General features: G+C 45.4%; 1 protein-coding gene across 1 annotated transcript in view; it reads right to left on the reverse strand.

The window, feature by feature from the left end:
* Positions 1-1299: 1299 nt before the first annotated feature.
* vps13c (vacuolar protein sorting 13 homolog C) overlaps positions 1300-20733 on the reverse strand; it is a 57435-nt gene continuing 38001 nt past the window's right edge. Inside the window, exons 61-85 of the mRNA XM_069662931.1 lie at positions 20343-20732; positions 19996-20100; positions 19738-19893; positions 18213-18338; positions 17992-18125; positions 17459-17585; positions 16640-16875; positions 16413-16557; positions 16175-16315; positions 16013-16094; positions 15560-15629; positions 14806-14917; positions 14605-14718; positions 14292-14422; positions 14115-14196; positions 11671-11784; positions 11428-11503; positions 11134-11297; positions 11005-11050; positions 10607-10730; positions 8023-8137; positions 4016-4107; positions 3536-3659; positions 2760-2840; positions 1300-2622 (exon numbers count right to left, since the gene is read on the reverse strand). Coding sequence (XP_069519032.1) covers positions 2521-2622; positions 2760-2840; positions 3536-3659; positions 4016-4107; positions 8023-8137; positions 10607-10730; positions 11005-11050; positions 11134-11297; positions 11428-11503; positions 11671-11784; positions 14115-14196; positions 14292-14422; positions 14605-14718; positions 14806-14917; positions 15560-15629; positions 16013-16094; positions 16175-16315; positions 16413-16557; positions 16640-16875; positions 17459-17585; positions 17992-18125; positions 18213-18338; positions 19738-19893; positions 19996-20100; positions 20343-20732 — 3189 coding nt within the window. The 3' untranslated portion in view covers positions 1300-2520. The remainder of the gene's footprint in view (positions 2623-2759; positions 2841-3535; positions 3660-4015; positions 4108-8022; positions 8138-10606; positions 10731-11004; positions 11051-11133; positions 11298-11427; positions 11504-11670; positions 11785-14114; positions 14197-14291; positions 14423-14604; positions 14719-14805; positions 14918-15559; positions 15630-16012; positions 16095-16174; positions 16316-16412; positions 16558-16639; positions 16876-17458; positions 17586-17991; positions 18126-18212; positions 18339-19737; positions 19894-19995; positions 20101-20342; position 20733) is intronic.

Consider the following 20733-nt stretch of genomic DNA (forward strand, 5'->3'; position numbering starts at 1 on the left):
AAAACATCCGACATCTGGAAATCATCGGCATCCATTTTTCTGTCATTGCCATGAAGACTGCACGCAGAGCAGAGCAGTGCGTATGTGTGTGTGTGTGTGTGTGTGTGTGTGTGTGTGTGTGTGTGTGTGTGTGTGTGTGTGTGTGTGTGTGTGTGTGTGTGTGAGAGAGAGAGAGAGAGAGAGAGAGAGAGAGAGAGAGAGAGAGAGAGAGAGAGAGAGAAAGTGTGTGTTGTGGGGGGTGAACATTTATTTACTAATGAAACCAGTGGAGTTTTACTGTGGTGTAAGCTAGACTGAATATCTGATCAGATGTTGGGTCTAGAGTCGGTGTGTCTCTGCCGCCCCCTGCTGGTCTCAATGAAAACAAAACAAACTGATGATTATTTCAAAACCTGAAACAAGAGCAAACAGCTGGACGATAAACAGACATGATGTGAAATCCACCCGGAGCGGGCGCTGCCATCTTGCTCATCTGTATCCACAGTGTGTGCAGTACAGATCAGCTGGTGGAGCTGCTGTATAGGCGTCCGCCCCTTCATCTGCCCTAAACACACCTTTACCTTGTGTCCTTGGCGTGTTGGAACCCTCAGGTGTCCTTGGCGTGTTGGAGCCCTCAGGTGGCCTCAGTCTGCAGCAGAACAGCTTCTTGTGTCGGTCTGAAGCAGATATTCACGCTGATGGAAAGTTCAATGACTGTAGTGTTAGTGTTAGTTACGTCTCCTCTCGCCGTTCCTCCTCTACTCTGCTACTCGGGGACAGAACACTGCAGGAGCCCCACTTGTCAACAGAGCTGTCAATCATGAGGCCACACCCCCTTTTTATAGCATCAAATAACTAATTAAAAGTGTCAGAAAAATGAACACTTGGACATAAATCAGCATGATAAGAACTAACTATAATGACAGAGCTGTGATGTCGGCCATCTTTTTAAACAGTCTCTGCTGCTAATGAGCTAGCCTTGGGCACAGACTTATAGCTTTGATTAGCTAGCGTAACTTGCTAACCCCTCAAATATGGTCACTTTGGTCACCAAACTCAAGGCTTTAAAGCAGTGTTATGGATGGATACGGTTGGATCTAAACTCACAGCCCTCCACTAATGACGTTTTTAAAGAGAACCAGGTCAGACTGAGAGATGATGGGGGTCCAGAGTCTCTACTCCAACAATAGCAACCCCTCCGTCTATGAACAGTTAGTAAAGAAACACTCAGCTCATCAATAAATCCATAACACCAGGAGCTGCAGAGATGATGGTTCACACAAAGACAGCAGACGTCATGAGTTCTTTAGAGATTCAGCTCTTATTTTTCTGCCACAAACATGAAGGAACAAACGGATGTTTGGTTACAGCAAAGATTATAAAAATAGAAGTAATTCAGCGTACACAGTCAGCGGGTGGCAGTTAGTGATTTAAAGTTCACATGTAAACACGTCACCTTCACTTGTTCTAAACAGTATTTACTCTTCAGTTAGCAAACAGAAAGATCTGAAGGTTAAACTCTGATTGTTTCTCTTTTTTGGCAGATTTTCACGTGTTTATTTCTCTGAAGAAGAACGGCAGCACATTTTTATCATCCTCAACACACCGATTATTGTAATTACATCATTTAGTGCAACTTGTTTTTATGGCTTCTTCTTGTGCAGCCTGCAGGCAAACAGCAGGGACAGAAATACCCACGACAATCAAACTAAGGCGACTCATTTCATCATAAAATAAAATAACATAGAAGACATTTATACTGACTGATGGATATTTAGACAGATATAATGACATTAATATGATCAGGTTCATGGATTTTGGTACATTTAAAAAACAAAATTAATAAACAGTCTTTAGCTTCATTAAACATTTTAAATTCTCCAGCTGTCAGGTACAGGACGTTTTTACTGCTTAGCAACAGGAAGTCATGTTCTATACTTAAAAAAAATATTTAAAAAAACACAAAACTAACAAAAAGACAGCATCATGAAAGTGTGCCCCTTCAAAATAAAAGTCTGCCTCACTCAGCTCCACATCAGTCAAACTGAGAAGGTGTTGAAGTGGACAGGAAGTAAATCTTTGTTTAGGACACAAACACAGAAAATTAAGCTGCAGACTGAAACAGTTTCTACTGACCTCGTCTTAAAATCTTCACTATACTGAACCCTCAACCTAATCAATAATAACAAAGATTTAACCTTCATGAAGTCTAAGGTGGGTGTAAATAAAACCTGTGTTGGTCTGGATTTATAACCTCAGAACATCTCACAGACACCTCACCCGTGTTTTAAGTGGCAATAGGAGGAACATGTGACAAACAGTGGTTAAAAAAGTGACAAAATGTTGTGAAAAAAAGAGGAAAAGTGCCACTTCCTGTTCACACTGCGACCGCTGAATCAGGCAGCACGGTAAACAAAGGAACAAAGTGCTGGCAGGTGACGTTCCTGTCTGAATAATAAGTATTATTTAACATTGATTAAAGGGACAGTGTGAGACAAATCAGCATTGGACTGGAAGTGGGTGTGCTGCCAGGAAGTGACCTCACTGCTTGGTGTTCTGCTTCAGGAAGCGCTGTGACTTCTGTCTGGCCATGCGGTGCTGCTGCTGCGCCACCTGAGCGTCTGATATGGCTGCCTGCAACTTCTGTGAGGTACAAAGGTAACCAGGTGAGGGAGGGTGACCATGGAGTGACACACACACACACACACACACACACACACACACACACACACACACACACACACACACACACACACACACACACACACACCTGTGTGTACCTGAGCAGTGTTTGTGTCTTTGAGCTGAATGTTCCTCACTGGCTCCTGACTGTCTTTCTTTAACTTTAACTTCTGCTGCTCCTGAAACACAGACAGAAAGAGAGTGAGACAGGCAGACAGACCGGCAGAAGGTGAGACTAACAGTGAGACAGACAGACAGGTAGAGAGTAAGACTGACAGGCGAACTACAGGCAGGCAGAAAATGAGACAGGCAGAGAGACATAGAGTGTGACAGAAAGAAAGGCAAAGACTGAGGCACAAAAAGAGTTAGACAGACAGGCAGACAGTGAGACAGATGGAAAGACAGGGAGGGGGCGGACTGATGTACAGACAGACAGGCAGAGAGTGTTACAAGGAGACAGAGAAAGAGTGAGACAGACAGACAGAGAGTAAGACAGATTGAGAGAGATGGAGACAAACAGAAAGAAGACAGAATGGGACAGACAGAAAGAAAGTAAGTAAGACATACAGAAAGTGAGACAGACAGATAGACAGGTAAAGAGTAGGAAAGACAGAGAATGAGACACACAGGCAGACAGAGAATGGGAGTGACAGACAGACAGTTAGACAGAGAGGGAGACACACAGACAGACAGAGTGAGCCAGAGAGATGGAGACTGGGGCAGACAGACAGACAGAGAGTGGGAGTGACAGACAGAGAGTGAGACAGACAGACAGAGAGTGGGAGTGACGGATAGAGAATGGGAGTGACAGACAGAGAGTGAGACAGACAGACAGACAGACAGACAGACAGATTCATCTGCTTTGTTTTGCTACCTTGCAGAAGATCTTCAGCTCGGTTCCCGTCACGGCGGCAGGACGGTAGAAGTTCTCAAACAGACACTCCCACTCTTTGTTGAAGTGGCCGACAAAGTCAATCTCCTTCACACACATGACCCTCCTGCACAACAACAACAACAACAACAACATCAACAACAACAACATGCAAACAATAAATAACAATGTCACAGAACTTTATATATGGCACAACATAAACACTAACAAATCTTAGTGTAAATCAAAGGAACAATGTGAGGCTGTAAGCAAAGGAACAATGTGAGGCTGTAAGCAAAGGAACAATGTGAGGCTGTAAGCAAAGGAACAATGTGAGGCTGTAAGCAAAGGAACAATGTGAGGCTGTAAGCAAAGGAACAATGTGAGGCTGTAAGCAAAGGAACAACCTGAGGCTGTAAGCAAAGGAACAACGTGAGGCTGTAAGCAAAGGAACAACCTGAGGCTGTGTGCGGGCGTTGCTACCTGTTGGTGACGATGATGTTGGTCTTTCGGTGTCCAGGATACTGACAGTGATCTCTGAACACTTCACCTTCCAGCTGTTTGATCTCAGAGCGCTGAAAACATAAACCATGAGGTTCAAACACACCAGAGCGTCCGCACAAATACGATCATTACACATGGGGGGGTGGTAATATAATACATGTAAATAAAGAGTGCTTCATGTCCTTGTGTCTTCCTTCTCTCTGTATTTATCTCCCTCTCTGATATCACTCCTTTATAATCAGATCAGATCAGCTTCCTCCCTCTGTCTCCTTCCTGCCTCTCTCTCTGCTCTCCTCTTTCATCTCTTCTCGTGTCTCTTTAAGCGTCAAAAACACAGGCTGGACTCAGACTTCAGGAGGATCGGGCGACTTTTACCCCGTTTGCCCCTCCGAAAAATCGAGGGAGGAATTTGGTTATTGACCTCGGTTGGTTCTGATGTGACGGTTCTGCAGATTCAGTCTTAAACCTCTCGAATAACTCGCAGACTAACCAGAGCCGTCACAAAGAGAGAGAGACAGGCAGGCAGAGAGTGAGACAGGCAGAGAGAGGGATGGAATGATATACAGACAGGGAGAGAGTGAGATTAAGACAGAGACAGACAGGCAGAGAGTAAGACAGGCAGAGAGAGGGACAGACTGATATACAGACAGGGAGAGAGTGAGATTAAGAGAGAGACAGACCGGCAAAGAGAGACTGAGATTAAGAGACAGACAGGCCGGCAGAGAGTGAGACAGGCAGAGAGAGAATGAGATTAAGAGAGAGACAGGCAGGCAGGCAGAGAGTGTGATAGACAGGGAGAGAGTGAGACTAAGAGACAGACAGACAGACAGACAGACAGGCAGGCAGGCAGGTAGAGAGTGAGACAGGCAGAAAGTAAGTAAGTAAGACAGACAGACAGACAGACAGACAGAGATGGAGACAAAAATAGAGTGAGACAAAAAGACCAACTGTGGGACGGCAGACAGAGAATGGGACAGACAGACAGAAAGGCAGAGAGTGAGACAGGCAGACAGACATAGTAGAACAGACAGACAGAGATCGAGAAAAACTGTCTCTGGAAAAAGAGACAGACAGAGAGTGAGACAGACAGACCAAATTTGGAGAGGCAGACAGAATGGGACAGATAGAGAGTTAGACAGACGAAGATTGAGACAGAAGAACCAAGAGTGAGACGGACAGACAGACAGACAGACAGAGAGACAGAGGGACAGACAGACAGAGAGACAAACAGACAGACAGAACACATTTGTTTGACATCTGAATGACAGCAGACCTGTAGCGCCGACAGTCTACGAGGAGAAAAGGCCTCTGATGGTGTCGTTACATTAATTACATTAACGTTCTGGCCCTGAGGCTAATGTTAGCTAGCATGCTACTGCTGACAGAACATAAACCGTCTCACCTCCAGTTCCTGCAGAACAACAGACACCCCTTTGCTCTCCATGTCCCCCCAAACACTTCCTCATCCTCACTTGTTCGGCATTATGCTTCTTATTTTTCCTCACAGCTTAACCGGCTCCAGCGGGCCGCGCTCACGCTGCTGTTCATACAGTTCACTTCTGCTGGTAACACCCTGCACGTTCCAAACTTTACAGCTCTTTCTATGGACCAAAGACATATTTTAGAGAATATTCTTTTATATGTGTATTGTTTTATTTTATTCCATTTTATTTTCCGACAGCTTGAGTTCTTTGTTTCCTGTTTTTTATTCTGATTTCATGTTTACCGTAACGCACCAGTAAAGACAGCTTCCTTGTGTAACTTGTGTGCAGTTTGTTATCAGTTCAAATCAGGCCTCAGCGAGCTGCACAGATCTCTCCAGACCACATCTGATGTTAATTTTTTGTCTCTATTATTTTGCCTAAACGTTGAATTACTTCCTGATTATACTTTTAGAAAGAAGAAAGGAGCCTGTAGATCAGTCACCGTAAGAGTCCCACATTTGAAAGAAGAGATCAAGTTTGCAGACGTAAGAAAGAAAGGTGCGAATAAGGAGCGCAGTTTTATTAAAAGTCAGGTGGATGTTACAGATGTTACACACCGTCACTGCTCTGCTGACAAACACACACGCACACAGAGAAACACACAAGCACAACAGTTTGAGAGGTCATGCTACAATAACGATGCATAATATCAGTTCAGACTGAATTATACAAATATATGAGCACAGAGACGGTCATATTAAATATCATTTACACGTTGGGAATGAAAAGCGGTGCTACAATCTGTTACAAAAATAGTGCTAGGATCTATGGAGAGAACACATTCATCACAGTTTGATAGTTAAATAACTTCCACTGCCTGATTTTCCTTATTTGGATCATTAAATTATAAATGGTTTTAAACAAAACTATAATAAAAATTATTATTTATAAATGGTTCTAAACAAAAATAATACATTAGTTTATTTCAGAAATCAAAAGCAGAACATTTTCTTCTAGAAAAAAGTAATAAAACGGAGCGTTGTGTAAAAATGTTTGAGGTATGAGATAAAGACATTATTTTTGGCATGCATAGAAACCTGAATATATCCGCACAATATTTATTGGTGTATATATAACAATATTCATATATTAAAGTATTACCAACAATATTTATAGACTAATGTACAAATGACGATATATAATTCATATTTTAGACTCATTGAACATTAAAGTTGTCTGATAAAGGATGAATATACAGAAGGTTATAGTTCTTTAAAGCACTTAAAGTTGACGCAAGCAAACCCTGTTTATTCCTCATCAGGCTGCATGTGACACAAACACAAGACGAAGAAGAAGAAGAAGAAAGTGGTTAGAAGCAGAAATAAGCAGAATCCACAAAGATGGACACTCTGGGTCTAATTCACGAAAGGATTGCGTGGCTTTCGCGTCGCTAAACCTGCGCAAATAACGTAAAAGCCTCTGAACAGCGTCTCTGTGCTGCGGTGCAGTTTGCACATATTTAAATAAGTAATTATGCAGACAATCAGGGCAAATTTGGCCCCTTTCGATGTAAATGAGCCTCGTGGCAAAAAGCGTCTAATTCACAAACAGCAGCGCTAACAGCAGCGCGCAGTTTCCACAGATCATGACGACAATTCCACCTTGTTTGAACCCCAAAATTTAAATGTCTGTAAATAATATTTTGCTATTTTTGTCACGATCAGGAGATCAGTCGGTCCGGGGTCGTCCGAGGCTCATCCCCAGAACACACACGGGCACACTTTTTCCACGTGTGGAGACGGTCTGAAGCCGTTACGCAAGACGGGGATTATTGTTACGGGCTCGTTTAAAAAATGAAGCTGCATTACAGCGATTGAAACTAGTAAACACCTGTCGACTCTGTACCTTATATTTAGTAAACTGTTCAAAGAGCTGCCCCCTCCTCTCCCCGCTCATCATCGATCTGTGCATGGAGCTGAGCTCCGTCAGTGTGGAGCTCAGTGAATGCCTGAGAGCAAAGCTTCACACAGCAGAGTGGAGCTGCTTACATCGTCTCACAAATCGGACGTGAAACAAGAGCAAACTGCACCGAGCAGCAAAACTTTTTGGGCGTGTTTATGCTTGAATTTCATCAGCGCAATTTGCTGTGTGATGAAACCTTGAGACGGAGCAGATAGCGGGGGCAAATGATAGTAGTAGTTAGTGAACTCCTCCCTCTGTTATTAAAGGGGAATTCCACAGAAACCTAAAGGTTATTATGATAAACACAGTTTCCACATCCTAACTGCTGTGCCCTGATTACTATTCTCCAACGACTGCCCACCGGACTGACTTCTGTACCCAACCCCACTACTGTTTCTTGCATACTTCTGTCCCCTGTGTTTTGTACCTTGTGGACAGTTCCCTGTATACTGTACCCTGGTGAATGTACCCTGTGCACCAGAACAGTGAATAAGTGAATGTTGCCCTTTTTGATGTCATCCTGCTAAATGTGTCTCTGTTAGCATCGTCGCTAATTGGGCAGTTCAAGTTTTTAGAAAGAGAGAGTCACAGCGGTCTTACCTGATAGAGGTCGAAACCCTGCGACTCCGTCAGGTCATATGGTCGGATGATCCCGTCCTCCCTGATCAGACGCACCGGCCTCAGTTTGGTCACTTCCTCCGTCGACTCCGCCACTCTGACATCACAAAACACGCACAGACAGGATATATAAGCTCACATCTTGTAATTAAAGCTGAACATGAAGAAGAGTTTGTGTTTTCACTCTGAGTAATATAGCTGAGTTTTAAAGGAGTTCCTCAGGGTTCAGTATGTGAGCCTTTTTACTTTACATCAATAAATTAACGTGTGTTTTTGGTGAACAGTAACCACTGGAGATTAAACCTGAAGCCTGCTTAGAGTGAGTTCATGTTCACTGTACATGATGCTGTTAGGTGCTTCTGTCAGCTGGGATATCTCACCTTTCTTGACCTCTACAGTGACAGCATGAAACAGTAATGTTTAACAGGTTATAATGAACTGACTGATGCGTCACATGACAGATGGAGGCCTCATACAGAGGAGGAGGAGGAGATGAAGATCACTGAGGCAGCTGGGAAATGTTTCAGGAACAGAAGCAGGCTGTCGCAGCGACCACAGATTTACTCAAACATAAACGTTTGCATGTTTTATGGAGTTCAGCTTTTTAGATTATTGTCACGAGTTTTACCAAAACCTGACGTGCAAAGTTGTGTGATAGTCTAAGTCGTAATATGTACGCTTATCCTCTATCTACATCAACTTCCAATATGTATACAAATTTAAACTCGTACTATTTGCTACGACATGGTTGCTCCTTATTTTGAATATATAAACTATTTACACATATCTGCACATTTTTATAAATATTTATGATTTTATAGCATTTTCAAATATTTACAACTATTAACTACGACGGCGTATTAGGGCTATTAAAAAAAAGGGAAAAAAACAGAGCCAGGAGGAGTGTTAATGTTCAGAGAAACAACTCAAAAATCCCGAGATTAAAAAATCTTGAAATCTTGAAATGACGACTTCATTAAGTGTGTTATGCGCTCGGGTGGGTGTCCAGTGTTTTTTCTAACAAAGTTGCCATTTTTCCGGCAAATTTATGACTTAAAGTTGAGCTGAAGCAGCATTTCGAGAGTATCTAGCTTCCGTATCGTGACATATTTCCCAGTGAAACAGGACGTGCAGGCGGGACATATCATTAGAGGGATTTGATTTGATCGTTGAGAAGTGGGCGTAGACAGACGTTCTCCACAGCGCAGTAGCTAGCTAACTGACCGAGCGTTCTTGGTGCTCTGCGGCTAAATGTTGCAGATTGATTGGTTGAAATTGGTTGGTTCTAGCCTACGTAAGCACACGGGATATTTTTTTTTTACAGGAAGAAAAAATGATACGATGAATACGAAGAAATTTATTTTCTGTATTTTTTTTGGCCTATATTGTCAAATAGATGCACAATATTACCGGGGATGTGATCTAAAAGGATTAAAATGACATTTTTCATTTCACCGCGACTTTAAAGTTTGGACTTTTCGAGTTTTGTCTCACAATATAACTCTTCTTCTGCTCCGGATCCGTTTTTGTTCTTTTTTTACAAAGGCCCTAATATGCCGTCGTAATTTAGATCTACCAATTTATATAAGAATATTTGCTGTTAATTTGTACTTAAAGGAATTTAATAATTAGAATTTAAACCTGTGCACACGTATGAAGCTGTAATGACTATTGACATGCACTGAGGGTTCATGGGGTATTTCCTTTTCTTTTTTACAACAAATATTAAATATTATTTAGGATTATGAAATGTACATTTGCATATACTTACCAGCATTCACTGATCAGTTTCTTAGACACTCATTAAACTGTTTCGTAGCATTTACTGGTATTTACAGATAGTTAAAGGTATTTTGGTTGGGAGTAATTTTTTTGCTCTTCAGTCCAATAGTTTGTGATTTTTTTCCACGTTCATGTCGTTAAGTTTAAACTGCATTACATCCAGGCAGGAAAAGCATCTCCATCGGGGGCGTGGCCTGTACGACTCACGATGCCGCAGCAAGCTGAGGGGGCGGGGCTACGAGCATTGTTACAATAATGGATGCCGTGAGCATGAATCATGGAGTTTTAATACGTGACACGATGCAGCGACTTACCATCGGTCCCTGCCGGACGACAACAACATGCAAAAACGTACAAGTGCTGCCGCTGAAGCTCGGCTCCTTCATCTCACTCATCGATCTGACTCAAGGTTTTATCAAAACAAAAGATTGTATCCATCCCGGTTATCTGAGGGGTAACATGCTCCTGAACCTGATCAACAGACTTTGAGCAATAATGAAGGAGCTCAGCTTTAACGAACGTAATGAGAAATACTCACACACCAAAAGCACAAGTAAAAGAAAGAACAAAAAAACTCCGGGAAACAACGATACGAGACAGAAAACAAAAGCAGAAAATTAGTGAGCAGACAAGAAGAAGAACAGAGGAGAAGCACACAGACAACACAGGAAGTTCTTCTTTGAGCCAGACAGTGAAACTCACAGTGAAACTACCTGAGAAAAGAAAGACACGCTCTGAGAAAACAAAGACACGTGTTGGGAAGGTGTCATGAAGTGCAGCGTACCTCTGGATGCCCTGGAAGGTGCTGCTGGCCATGTCCACGATGCCGCCTGTCGGTCGTGCCACCACGCCCACCAGACCTTTCCCGATGCCCTTAAAGAAACCTGCTGCTCCCTCTTTCTTCGCCCCTTCACATACACATAAAGCACAGTGTTAGACAGACAACTCGACTGCGGATCTACTGCAGCTCTGAAACTAAAGAAACAGATACAAACATTCTCTTCCGGTCTATGTCATCATTACTTTGAAATCTTGTTGTTGTTACTCAGTTTAAACCCCCTTAAATAATGGCAATACTTTCATTTAATAACTTGTTTTCTGACATTATTTTGAAATGAATTCACTCACAAAAACTTTAATGATTTCAGAATGAGAGATGTCGGAGAGTTAAACAACACTTACCCTCCACAGGTTTGGTAACGATGCCTGTAACTCCGCCCACGACGCCCTGCAAAGACACAAAGTGTAACAGCCCGTCATCCTCTGACCTCAGACCAGCTGATAAACGGTCTTCAGATTCTCTCTCTCTACCTTCAGCAGTCCTTTTCCTCCTTTAGCCAGACTCTCTCCAAAGTCTTTGGGCGGCCGGTTCATCTCCTCTCGTCGTTTCTGTTGGTACTCTTTGTCCATGGTGATGGCTGCCAGACCTTTACCCACCGAGCCGGTGATCCTGGAGACCATACCTGCAGCGCCACCTGCAGGAGACCAAGAGGAGGACACAGTCAGATCACACGGATGTGTCCTTCTGTTTGCCGATTGTTGTGATCATAAATTACAAGAGTCCTTCTGGTTGTAGCAGCAGGAAGTTGATTATTAGTTTCTTACCGACAGTGTGACCCAGCAGGCTGCGGACTCCGATCACGAAACCTTCAGCAAACTCCTCCGGACCCTGAACAGCCCCCTGATGGACACACAGTCAGCTTCATTAACACAGGGCTAACACGACACCTGAACCAGGACTGACGTCTGTCCTAGTCTGATTTATTCGCAACAGTATCGACACCCTGCTGACCAATGAAGAAGCAGCTTTAGATGTGTTTAAATGACAACGTGTGGACGTCGTGTTACCTGGAAAGGTTCATAGAAGAAGGCCTCCACTCCCTCAGACAGACCCCGGATCAGTCCGAACGGATTTCCAAGGACATCCAGACCCAGAACCAGGACGTACATCTGCTTCAGGAACTGCAGCAAGAAACAACAACATTGTCTGAAATCAGGGGATTGTCAACCTTTAAAATAAAACCAGCGGGGTCTCTCGGCTTGGTCACAAGTTCAGAAGAAGAAGACGAAAAACAAGAAGACGACGAAGATGAAGAAAAGGAGGAAGACAGCGACAAAGACGAAGAATAAGAATAAGAAGACGATGAAGAAGACGAAGAAGAAGAAGAAGAAGCACAAGAAGACAATGTAGACTATGAAGACAACGAAAAAGAACAAGAAGACGATGAGGAAGACGAAGACGGCAACAAAGATGAAGAAGACAAAGATGAAGTACAAGAAGACAACGGAGACGATGAAGACAACGAAGAAGGACAAAAAGACGATGAAGAAGACGAAGAAGGCGAAGAGGAACACGAAGAAGAAAAGGAAGAGTGAGGATCATTTATAGAACACTCTCTTTGTAAACCTGGGAACATAAAAACTAGTACTACAACTTATACTAGGAGGTCCCTCAGAGTGGTTAGGTCCTTTGTCTGTGTAGTTTCTCTAAAAAAAGTGTGACTTTTGTTTGATATTTTAATGGTATATTTATTTAATGTTCTTTGAACAGCTGCAGATACAACAGAGAACAGTTGTTTATTATTGGGGACAGATGTTTTGGGTTTTAAGGAGCACAACTGAGAAAAAGGAGAAAAATGAAGAAAACTTTAGAAAACACAAAATTGAATGGAGCAGCTAATAAATCCAAACTGGACATCCCAGAAACAGAGCGAGGCAGAGGCTGGAGACAGAGCGAGACAGAGGCTGGAGACAGAGCGAGGCAGAGGCTGGAGACAGAGCGAGGCAGAAGCTGGAGACAGAGCGAGACAGAGCGAGACAGAGGCTGGAGACAGAGCGAGGCAGAGGCTGGAGACAGAGCGAGGCAGAGGCTGGAGACAGAGCGAGGCAGAGGCTGGAGACAGAGCGAGACAGAGGCTGGAGACAGAGCGAGACAGAGGCTGGAGACAGAGCGAGGCAGAGGCTGGAGACAGAGCGAGGCAGAGGCTGGAGACAGAGCGAGACAGAGGCTGGAGACAGAGCAAGGCAGAGGCTGGAGACAGAGCGAGACAGAGGCTGGAGACAGAGCGAGACAGAGCGAGGCAGAGGCTGGAGACAGAGCGAGGCAGAGGCTGGAGACAGAGCGAGGCAGAGGCTGGAGACAGAGCGAGGCAGAGCGAGACAGAGGCTGGAGACAGAGCGAGACAGAGGCTGGAGACAGAGCAAGGCAGAGGCTGGAGACAGAGCGAGACAGAGGCTGGAGACAGAGCGAGGCAGAGGCTGGAGACAGAGCGAGGCAGAGCGAGGCAGAGGCTGGAGACAGAGCGAGGCAGAGGCTGGAGACAGAGCGAGGCAGAGCGAGGCAGAGGCTGGAGACAGAGCGAGGCAGAGGCTGGAGACAGAGCGAGGCAGAGGCTGGAGACAGAGCGAGGCAGAGGCTGGAGACACAGCGAGACAGAGGCTGGAGACAGAGCGATGCAGAGGCTGGAGACAGAGCGAGACAGAGGCTGGAGACAGAGCGAGACAGAGGCTGGAGACAGAGCGATGCAGAGGCTGGAGACAGAGCGAGACAGAGGCTGGAGACAGAGCGAGGCAGAGGCTGGAGACAGAGCGATGCAGAGGCTGGAGACAGAGCGAGGCAGAGGCTGGAGACAGAGCGAGACAGAGGCTGGAGACAGAGCGAGGCAGAGGCTGGAGACAGAGCGAGACAGAGGCTGGAGACAGAGCGAGGCAGAGCGAGGCAGAGGCTGGAGACAGAGCGAGGCAGAGGCTGGAGACAGAGCGAGACAGAGGCTGGAGACAGAGCGAGGCAGAGGCTGGAGACACAGCGAGGCAGAAGCTGGAGACAGAGCGAGACAGAGGCTGGAGACAGAGCGATGCAGAGGCTGGAGACAGAGCGAGACAGAGGCTGGAGACACAGCGAGGCAGAAGCTGGAGACAGAGCGAGACAGAGGCTGGAGACACAGCGAGGCAGAGGCTGGAGACAGAGCGATGCAGAGGCTGGAGACAGAGCGAGACAGAGGCTGGAGACACAGCGAGGCAGAAGCTGGAGACAGAGCGAGACAGAGGCTGGAGACAGAGCGAGGCAGAGGCTGGAGACAGAGCGAGACAGAGGCTGGAGACAGAGCGAGGCAGAGGCTGGAGACAGAGCGAGACAGAGGCTGGAGACAGAGCGAGACAGAGGCTGGAGACAGAGCGAGGCAGAGGCTGGAGACAGAGCGAGGCAGAGGCTGGAGACAGAGCGAGGCAGAGGCTGGAGACATGTGGTGCAAACATCCCAACAGTAAACAACTCAACAGAAACAGCTGTAATACCTGTTCAGTGTAGTGTCGGACCACTGCCCACATCAGCTTGTCTCTGCGGTAAAACTGGTACTTCACCTCGAAGAAGGCCAGCCTGACAGAGACAGAGAGGAGACGGACAGAGGTCAGAGGTTAGAATGCATCTGTCCGCAACAACAACAAGACTGCAACCAGCGGGAAGTGTCTCACTTGAAGATGAGGTCGTCAACATCGGTCAGCGTGGCTCCGATGCTTTTCAGCAGAAGGTTGAGAGACTGAACGGCCTCCACCTCCTTAGCCGAGTCATCGCCGCTGGAGCCCAGAGACAGACTGAGGTGGAGCTGAAATATCAAACACAAAAGAGAGTCCAGGTCGTGAACCGTCAGCCCGGGTTCAAATTTCATCCCACAGATAGTTTACAAGATATAAGTAACATTTACTTTATTTAAAACAACTTGACAATCAGGTCTGAAACAGTTTGAATGTTGATAAAACAGAGGTTAAACCGTGTACGTCTGCTCACCTTGATGGGTGAGATGTGGAAGTGTTCGAAGAAGCTGAGTCCCGACGTGTCGTTGAGCGACGCCTCCGTCAGCTCAGACTGCAGCCCCTGCAGATCTCTCTCTATCAGCTGCGTCTGAAACACAAACATGTCTGATGTTATCCCTCTGTGGGCCGTTCATGTGTCAGAGAGTCGAACCACAGACCGTCTGCCTGGCTCTACCTTCTGTCCGTCAGCCTGGGGGTCAGCAGCTGGTGTGAACAGAGCCAAGATGGCTCCCAGGAAGCCCTGATCGATCTTCACGGCCATCTCCTGAACCAAAGCCATGAAGTACCTGACGTACACACAAACATCCTCACATGAATTGATCCATCACAGTTACAGGTTTCTAATATTATTACAGTTCTGAGACCCTTAGCTTCCTCTGTTTCTACGACCCTTCTCTGCCTGTGCAGTTAGTTGTGTTGTTTGTTTTACAGCCTGCCATACTTTTGCACTTGCATTGCTCGGTGTTAAACTGTTTTACCTCAAAGTCAGAATAGATAACCTTCAAGTTAAACTGACTTACCTTTATGTTTAACTGGTTTAACTTCCTGTTAAACTGCTTTACCTCCATTTGAAACTGGTTTACTTTCATATTAAACTGGTTCACTTTCATTTTAAAGTATTTAACATTAATGTAAACTGGTAAACCTCCATGTTAAACTGGTTTACAGTCACTTTAAACTTTTTTGGCTTTGCCTTTATTGGACTGGACAGCTGAAGAGAGACAGGAAATGTGGGGAGTAGAGAGTGGGGGATGACATGCACCAAATGATCGGCAGACCGGGAGTCGAACCTGCGATCAGTGCGTCAAGGACTGTAGCCTTTGTACACGGTCCGCCTGCTCTACCAACTGAGCCAAACCAGCAGCCCTAAACTGGTTAACCTTTATATTAAACTGGTTTTCCATCCTGCTGAACTGGTCGTTACTCACTTGAACTGCATAACGTTGCTGTGCTGGTTGAACCTGGTGATGACGGACACGTCGATGAATGGCTTCGGCTCTGTGGAGGCAGAGAGATGAAGAGAGATGAAGAGACTCAAACTGAATCAAACACAAACAGATTTATCATTTAAACAGATTTCTGTCTCTAACAGCCGTTAAACAGGCATTTTAATACGATGCACTGGTAAATCGTTGCTGTGACAAAAAGTGTTGATCACGGATGATTGACTTCAAAGTTCTTATTAAAGTTCAGTTTTGTCTGTAAGTTTTCGGAAATGTGACAGTAAGTTTTGGCATTGTTAACATAGTTTAACACAGGTAACATGGTAACAGCAACACATGGTGACTCTCAGAAACACTGCAGAAGAGCTCTGTATGGTCCGTTTGTTTCTGAAGGACGAGCAAAGCCTCTACAAGATGTAAAAACATTAAGATGATCACCTGAGTCCAGGGCGATGGATTTTGGAGGAGGAACAGGATGGAAGACGATTGGGAAGATGGCACCTGGCAGCTGGTTGTCCACCTGCATACAGAAATCACATCAGTCAAGTTTTTCTAAACATGCATGTGTGTGCGTTTATGAGTGTATGTGTGTGTGTTAACCTGCAGCCAGTGCAGCTGGGCCCTCAGGCTGCGCTGATGAGGGGACAGTTTGAACTCCACCTGGATCCCAGACAGGAAGTTCCTCCTCACCGGGCAGGAGATTGGCTGACGCATCATCATGATGGCTGTACTAAGGTTTACCTGATGAGCAGTGACATCACACACAAGTTACAAACAGATCTAAACCTGCAGTTTCAGTGTGTGTGTGTGTGTGTGTGTAAGTGTGTTGACCTCTGACCTCCATGTTGGACTCCAGTTTGATCCAGCCCCCTCTGGTCTTTCCATTCAGCTGACTCTGGTATGTTTTCTCCAGCAGGTTGATGTTCTTCTGACTGAACGGCTTCCAACGATTCTTTGGCTTCATCTCCCAAACCACACCTGAACTGTAAGACACGAACACTTTGTTCCTCACCTGGTAAAGTGTTTACCTGCTGTTTTGTTTACCTGCTGATGAAATGTGTTTACCTAGTGATGCCGATGTAAGCGATCTCCTGCCGGCTCGTGTTGTTGATCAGCGACAGTCCGAGGTTTTGCAGGGACACCCTCACTTCCTGTTGGAACTGCTCGAGCTCCTCGGCCTGCCTTGCCTTCGTCACCACAGCGAGGTCTTCAGTGAACAGCAGCACCCGCTGGCGTCCATCGAGGAAGGAAACCCAGTGGACCTGAGACAGGCTGTCGTAGGCGAACTGGCCCACCTCGTCCTAAACCAAAGACCAGACATAGACAGACTGTCAGGGGAGATCTGTATGATCCTGGGTTTCTATCTTCATGGGGACAAAACACTGGGAGTCTTGTCATTTAAATAAAATCTAGAAATTCCATCAAGATGAAGTTTGTTCATTCAGGCATAAAGACACAGTTTTTCCTGTTTCCAGCAGAAAAAGTTTAACAATATAGTGTCAGTATTTCATCATTACTTAATTAATCACTTGTTGGATTCCTCAGGGTTCTACTCTTGGTCCTTTAATCATTTTTTATAATTTGGGTTTAGCTACCTTAATTGTTTTCTTTGGCCATATTGGGGCAGCAGAACAACCTGAAAACACACTTCTCAGTGTGTCAGGACTGCCCAGTTTCTTTGGATTTCACATTAAAGCTCTTGGTCGAAGTTTCTGGAATGATGGTCGTTTTGAGGTAGTTTTTGTTGGATTGTTTTTGATCCCACATTTCAAGATTCAAGTCTTTATTGTCATTGTGCAAAACAACGAAACAGCGGAGCATCTCCCTGAGCTGCGTTTCTTTGTGTTAGTTATTAATGAAGGGGAACAATTCATAGTGTCAGACCTTCAGAAGGTCCAGCTCTCCAGAATGTTCCATGCAGTTCCAGGTGAGGGTTCGGACACCTGCCGGGTCATCCCAAGCAAACCGCCTAGCCTCGCCAGGTTTCAGCTGGTGGACCACCGCTGAGCCGCTGGGGCAGAAGAAGAGAGGAGGAAGTTTTAATTAAAGTGTCAGTAAAATGTGACATCAACATGGTTTATGATCTCAGCCGCACGTTAAATACATTGTGGTTTTGATGAATAGACTTGATGTGTGATTTTACTTCAGTACGTCATTTAACAGAATGGTCTGTACACAATTTCAGCAGTAAAACTTATACGCTGCTACGATACTAAATAAATAGGAATTAAATCAATCTAGGAGACAGCGAATAGCTGCATGTATAATAAAGAAAAAAGCCCAGGTGGAAAGTCCTGATTGGAGCAGGAAATAAATAACTTTATACGGAGTAGGCAGAGAATTTGGGTGATTGGGGCCCCTCCTGAAAACTTTCAAACCTGAGTGTGTTTGTGTGTTTGTTTGAGTTGACCCCTGACCTCTGCCTGTAGCTGATGTTGACCCAGGGTGTGTGGTTGAGCAGCAGGGCGGGAGCTGCTCCTTCATAGTAATCATTGAAACTTATGACGGTGGACAAATCAGACATGTTGACGTCCACGATGATCCCGCCGCACTGAAAACACACAAACACACGTGTCAGACATCTAACACGTGTCAGAGCACTGAACTCTCATGTGATTGGTCGGACAGAGGCACTGACCATGTCCAGGCTCAGCAGGGTGCCGTTGTCCTGCCGGTTAAAGAAGAAGAACTGCGAGTTGGATTCAGATCCGACCACACGGACACACAACTTCCCTGAAGTGTTCTCCGGCCACAGAGGGAGGCACTGCAAGCAACAAGAGAAAAGCCATTATACATCGATTCCTGCAGACATTAGCGGTGTCTCAATTCACGGGCTGCATCCTTGGAAGGACGCGGTCTTCGTAGAATGAGTCATTCATAGCCTGTGTAGACGCTGATGCCGAACTGAAATGAGACGGTCTGGTATACGTCACGTCAACTTATTTTAAAGATTATTTGTTTCAAGGCCCCTTTCTTTAACATCTGTATCTCTAGCTATTTGATTGAGTTGAATCCAAAAACTTTTACATTTAAAGTTTATTCCTCGGCCCTTTAAGAGTCCGCCTTCTTTCATTGGCACGCAATGAATCTTGGGATACGTTGGACCACGAAGGATGCACCTGATGGATCCTTCATGGCCCGGGAAAGGAGGACGCATTTGTTGGCCGCATCTGAAGGGTCCAATAGGACAGCTGCAATGCGCTGCTGTGACACAATCAGCCTTCAAATACAGCCTTTCGAAGGATGCAGCCCCTCAATTGGGACACTATTATGTCAAAACTCAGCAACACAGCTGCTACAGGATCAAAAAGTGGCTGGCATTGGATCCATCAGCCGGAAGGCAACAAGCTCTGACTGGATTGTTCTAACAGTACAGCTCTCTGGGAGTTGTAGTTTTTACTCCGTTAGGAAGCTTAGGAAGCTTAAATGCTGTGATTATGTGGTGTAGCTGTATTCTTGGTTGTAAGTGAGATACATGTAGGTAAAGGTATCTGATGATCCTCAATGATACACCACTTCCCAATTAAACTGCAACTGAGAAGACAATTGATATTGAAAATCCAGAGGGACCTCGGGCCATATTTCACGTTTAAAATACATATTTGACAACCCATTAGCTTCTGTTAGCCAACAGCTAATGTTAGCATACAACCAGTTCCTAGCAAACATTAAGCTAGCTAAGGATTTGTGCTTTGTCTGATGTATTGTTTCACACTACCAACAGTAAAATTAGCTTAAAGCAGTCTGTCTGTGTGTCAGCCCTGTGATTGACAGGTGACCTGTCCAGGTGTAGCCCCGCCTCTCGCCCAGTGACAGCTGGGATAGGCTCCAGCTCCCCCCGCGACCCTGATCAGGACAAGCGGTATAGATGATGGATGGATGGTTGAAAGCTACATCAGCCGTTGTTTAACATTGGCTAATGAATATGTTGTCTGACTTTGAAATAAGTCCCAATTACCATCCACATAGGAACTCTTCATTGTCTTTGCAGGTGCTGATCAAACGAGAAGCGTTCAAATGATAAATAATCTCAGATTTTCTACATTTATACGACTTTCGACCTGGAACACAGCAGCATGACATCATAACAGCAACCTCTAACCCTGAGTGTGACGTAAGTGTCAACGTGATCAATGGTACAAAAGATCAAGAGTCGTGTTCACCTCGGTGGAGGACAGGTAGTGCCACTTGATGGTGCTCTGGTTGGTGACCTCCCCCACCTCCAGCTCATACGACGACTTGTTGACCAGCGTGTAGAAAGGACTCATGGTGACGATCCTGGTCAGGTTGAAACTGCTCATCTGGATACTGACTCCCACCTGGACACACAGGCACAGAGTGTGAAGTTTAACACATGAACTGACTCTGAACTGACTGAGTCTTTGTGTTGAACAGAGATGCTCGGTGAGGATTAGAGTTACCAGGAAGTCCATGTTGTTGGCAGGACAGCGAACGCAGCCATAACTTCCCACAGTGTCCAGAGAGAAACCATCAGACCAGGAGCTGGTGGAGACACACAGCTGGAGCTGGAACAACAACAACACACCAGTCTGCTGTTAGAACAAACACTTTGGTGAACACTGTTAAAGCTGTTATAACTTATCTTCAGGTCAAAGTTCAAAACACAAACCAAGTGAGATAAATGACGGGTAAGATGTGACCTGAATGTGTCCTGGGATCATCACATTGTAAAACTTTGTCCCTCTGAAGGCAGATTTTTTGTGAACATGGTGGTTGGTTGCTGCGGTGAGGCAGACACCCTGCTCACCTTGCTCTTGCTGAACAGGTTCTTCTTCCTGAAGGAGAACAGGATGATGTCTCTGAAGTCGGACGGGTGTTTGACGCTGACGTCCTCGGCTTTGTACTGCAGCACTCGGGACGTCTTGTTGATGATCCAGTACGGGCTGAATATCGACAGCAGCAGGCGGCTCGATGTCCTCGTCACGTGAATGCTCACGTCCACCGTCATGTTGGTGTCCGAGTCGCAGGTGAGACACACGGCGAAGAACTCTGGAACTTCCTGATCGATGCGGATGTGTCCGTGCCAGTTGCGGCCCTGATACTTCATCAGCACCAACGACAAGATCTCACCTGCGACACGAGCGTTCAGGAGGTCCGACATGCTGCCCTCCTGAAGCTCGAAGGAGTCTGCCGAGTTC

Source organism: Semicossyphus pulcher, unplaced genomic scaffold (genome assembly GCF_022749685.1).
Source record: "Semicossyphus pulcher isolate SPU_LCO1_2020_fin unplaced genomic scaffold, fSemPul1.0.p SCAF_1, whole genome shotgun sequence".
Lineage (NCBI taxonomy): Eukaryota > Metazoa > Chordata > Actinopteri > Labriformes > Labridae > Semicossyphus > Semicossyphus pulcher.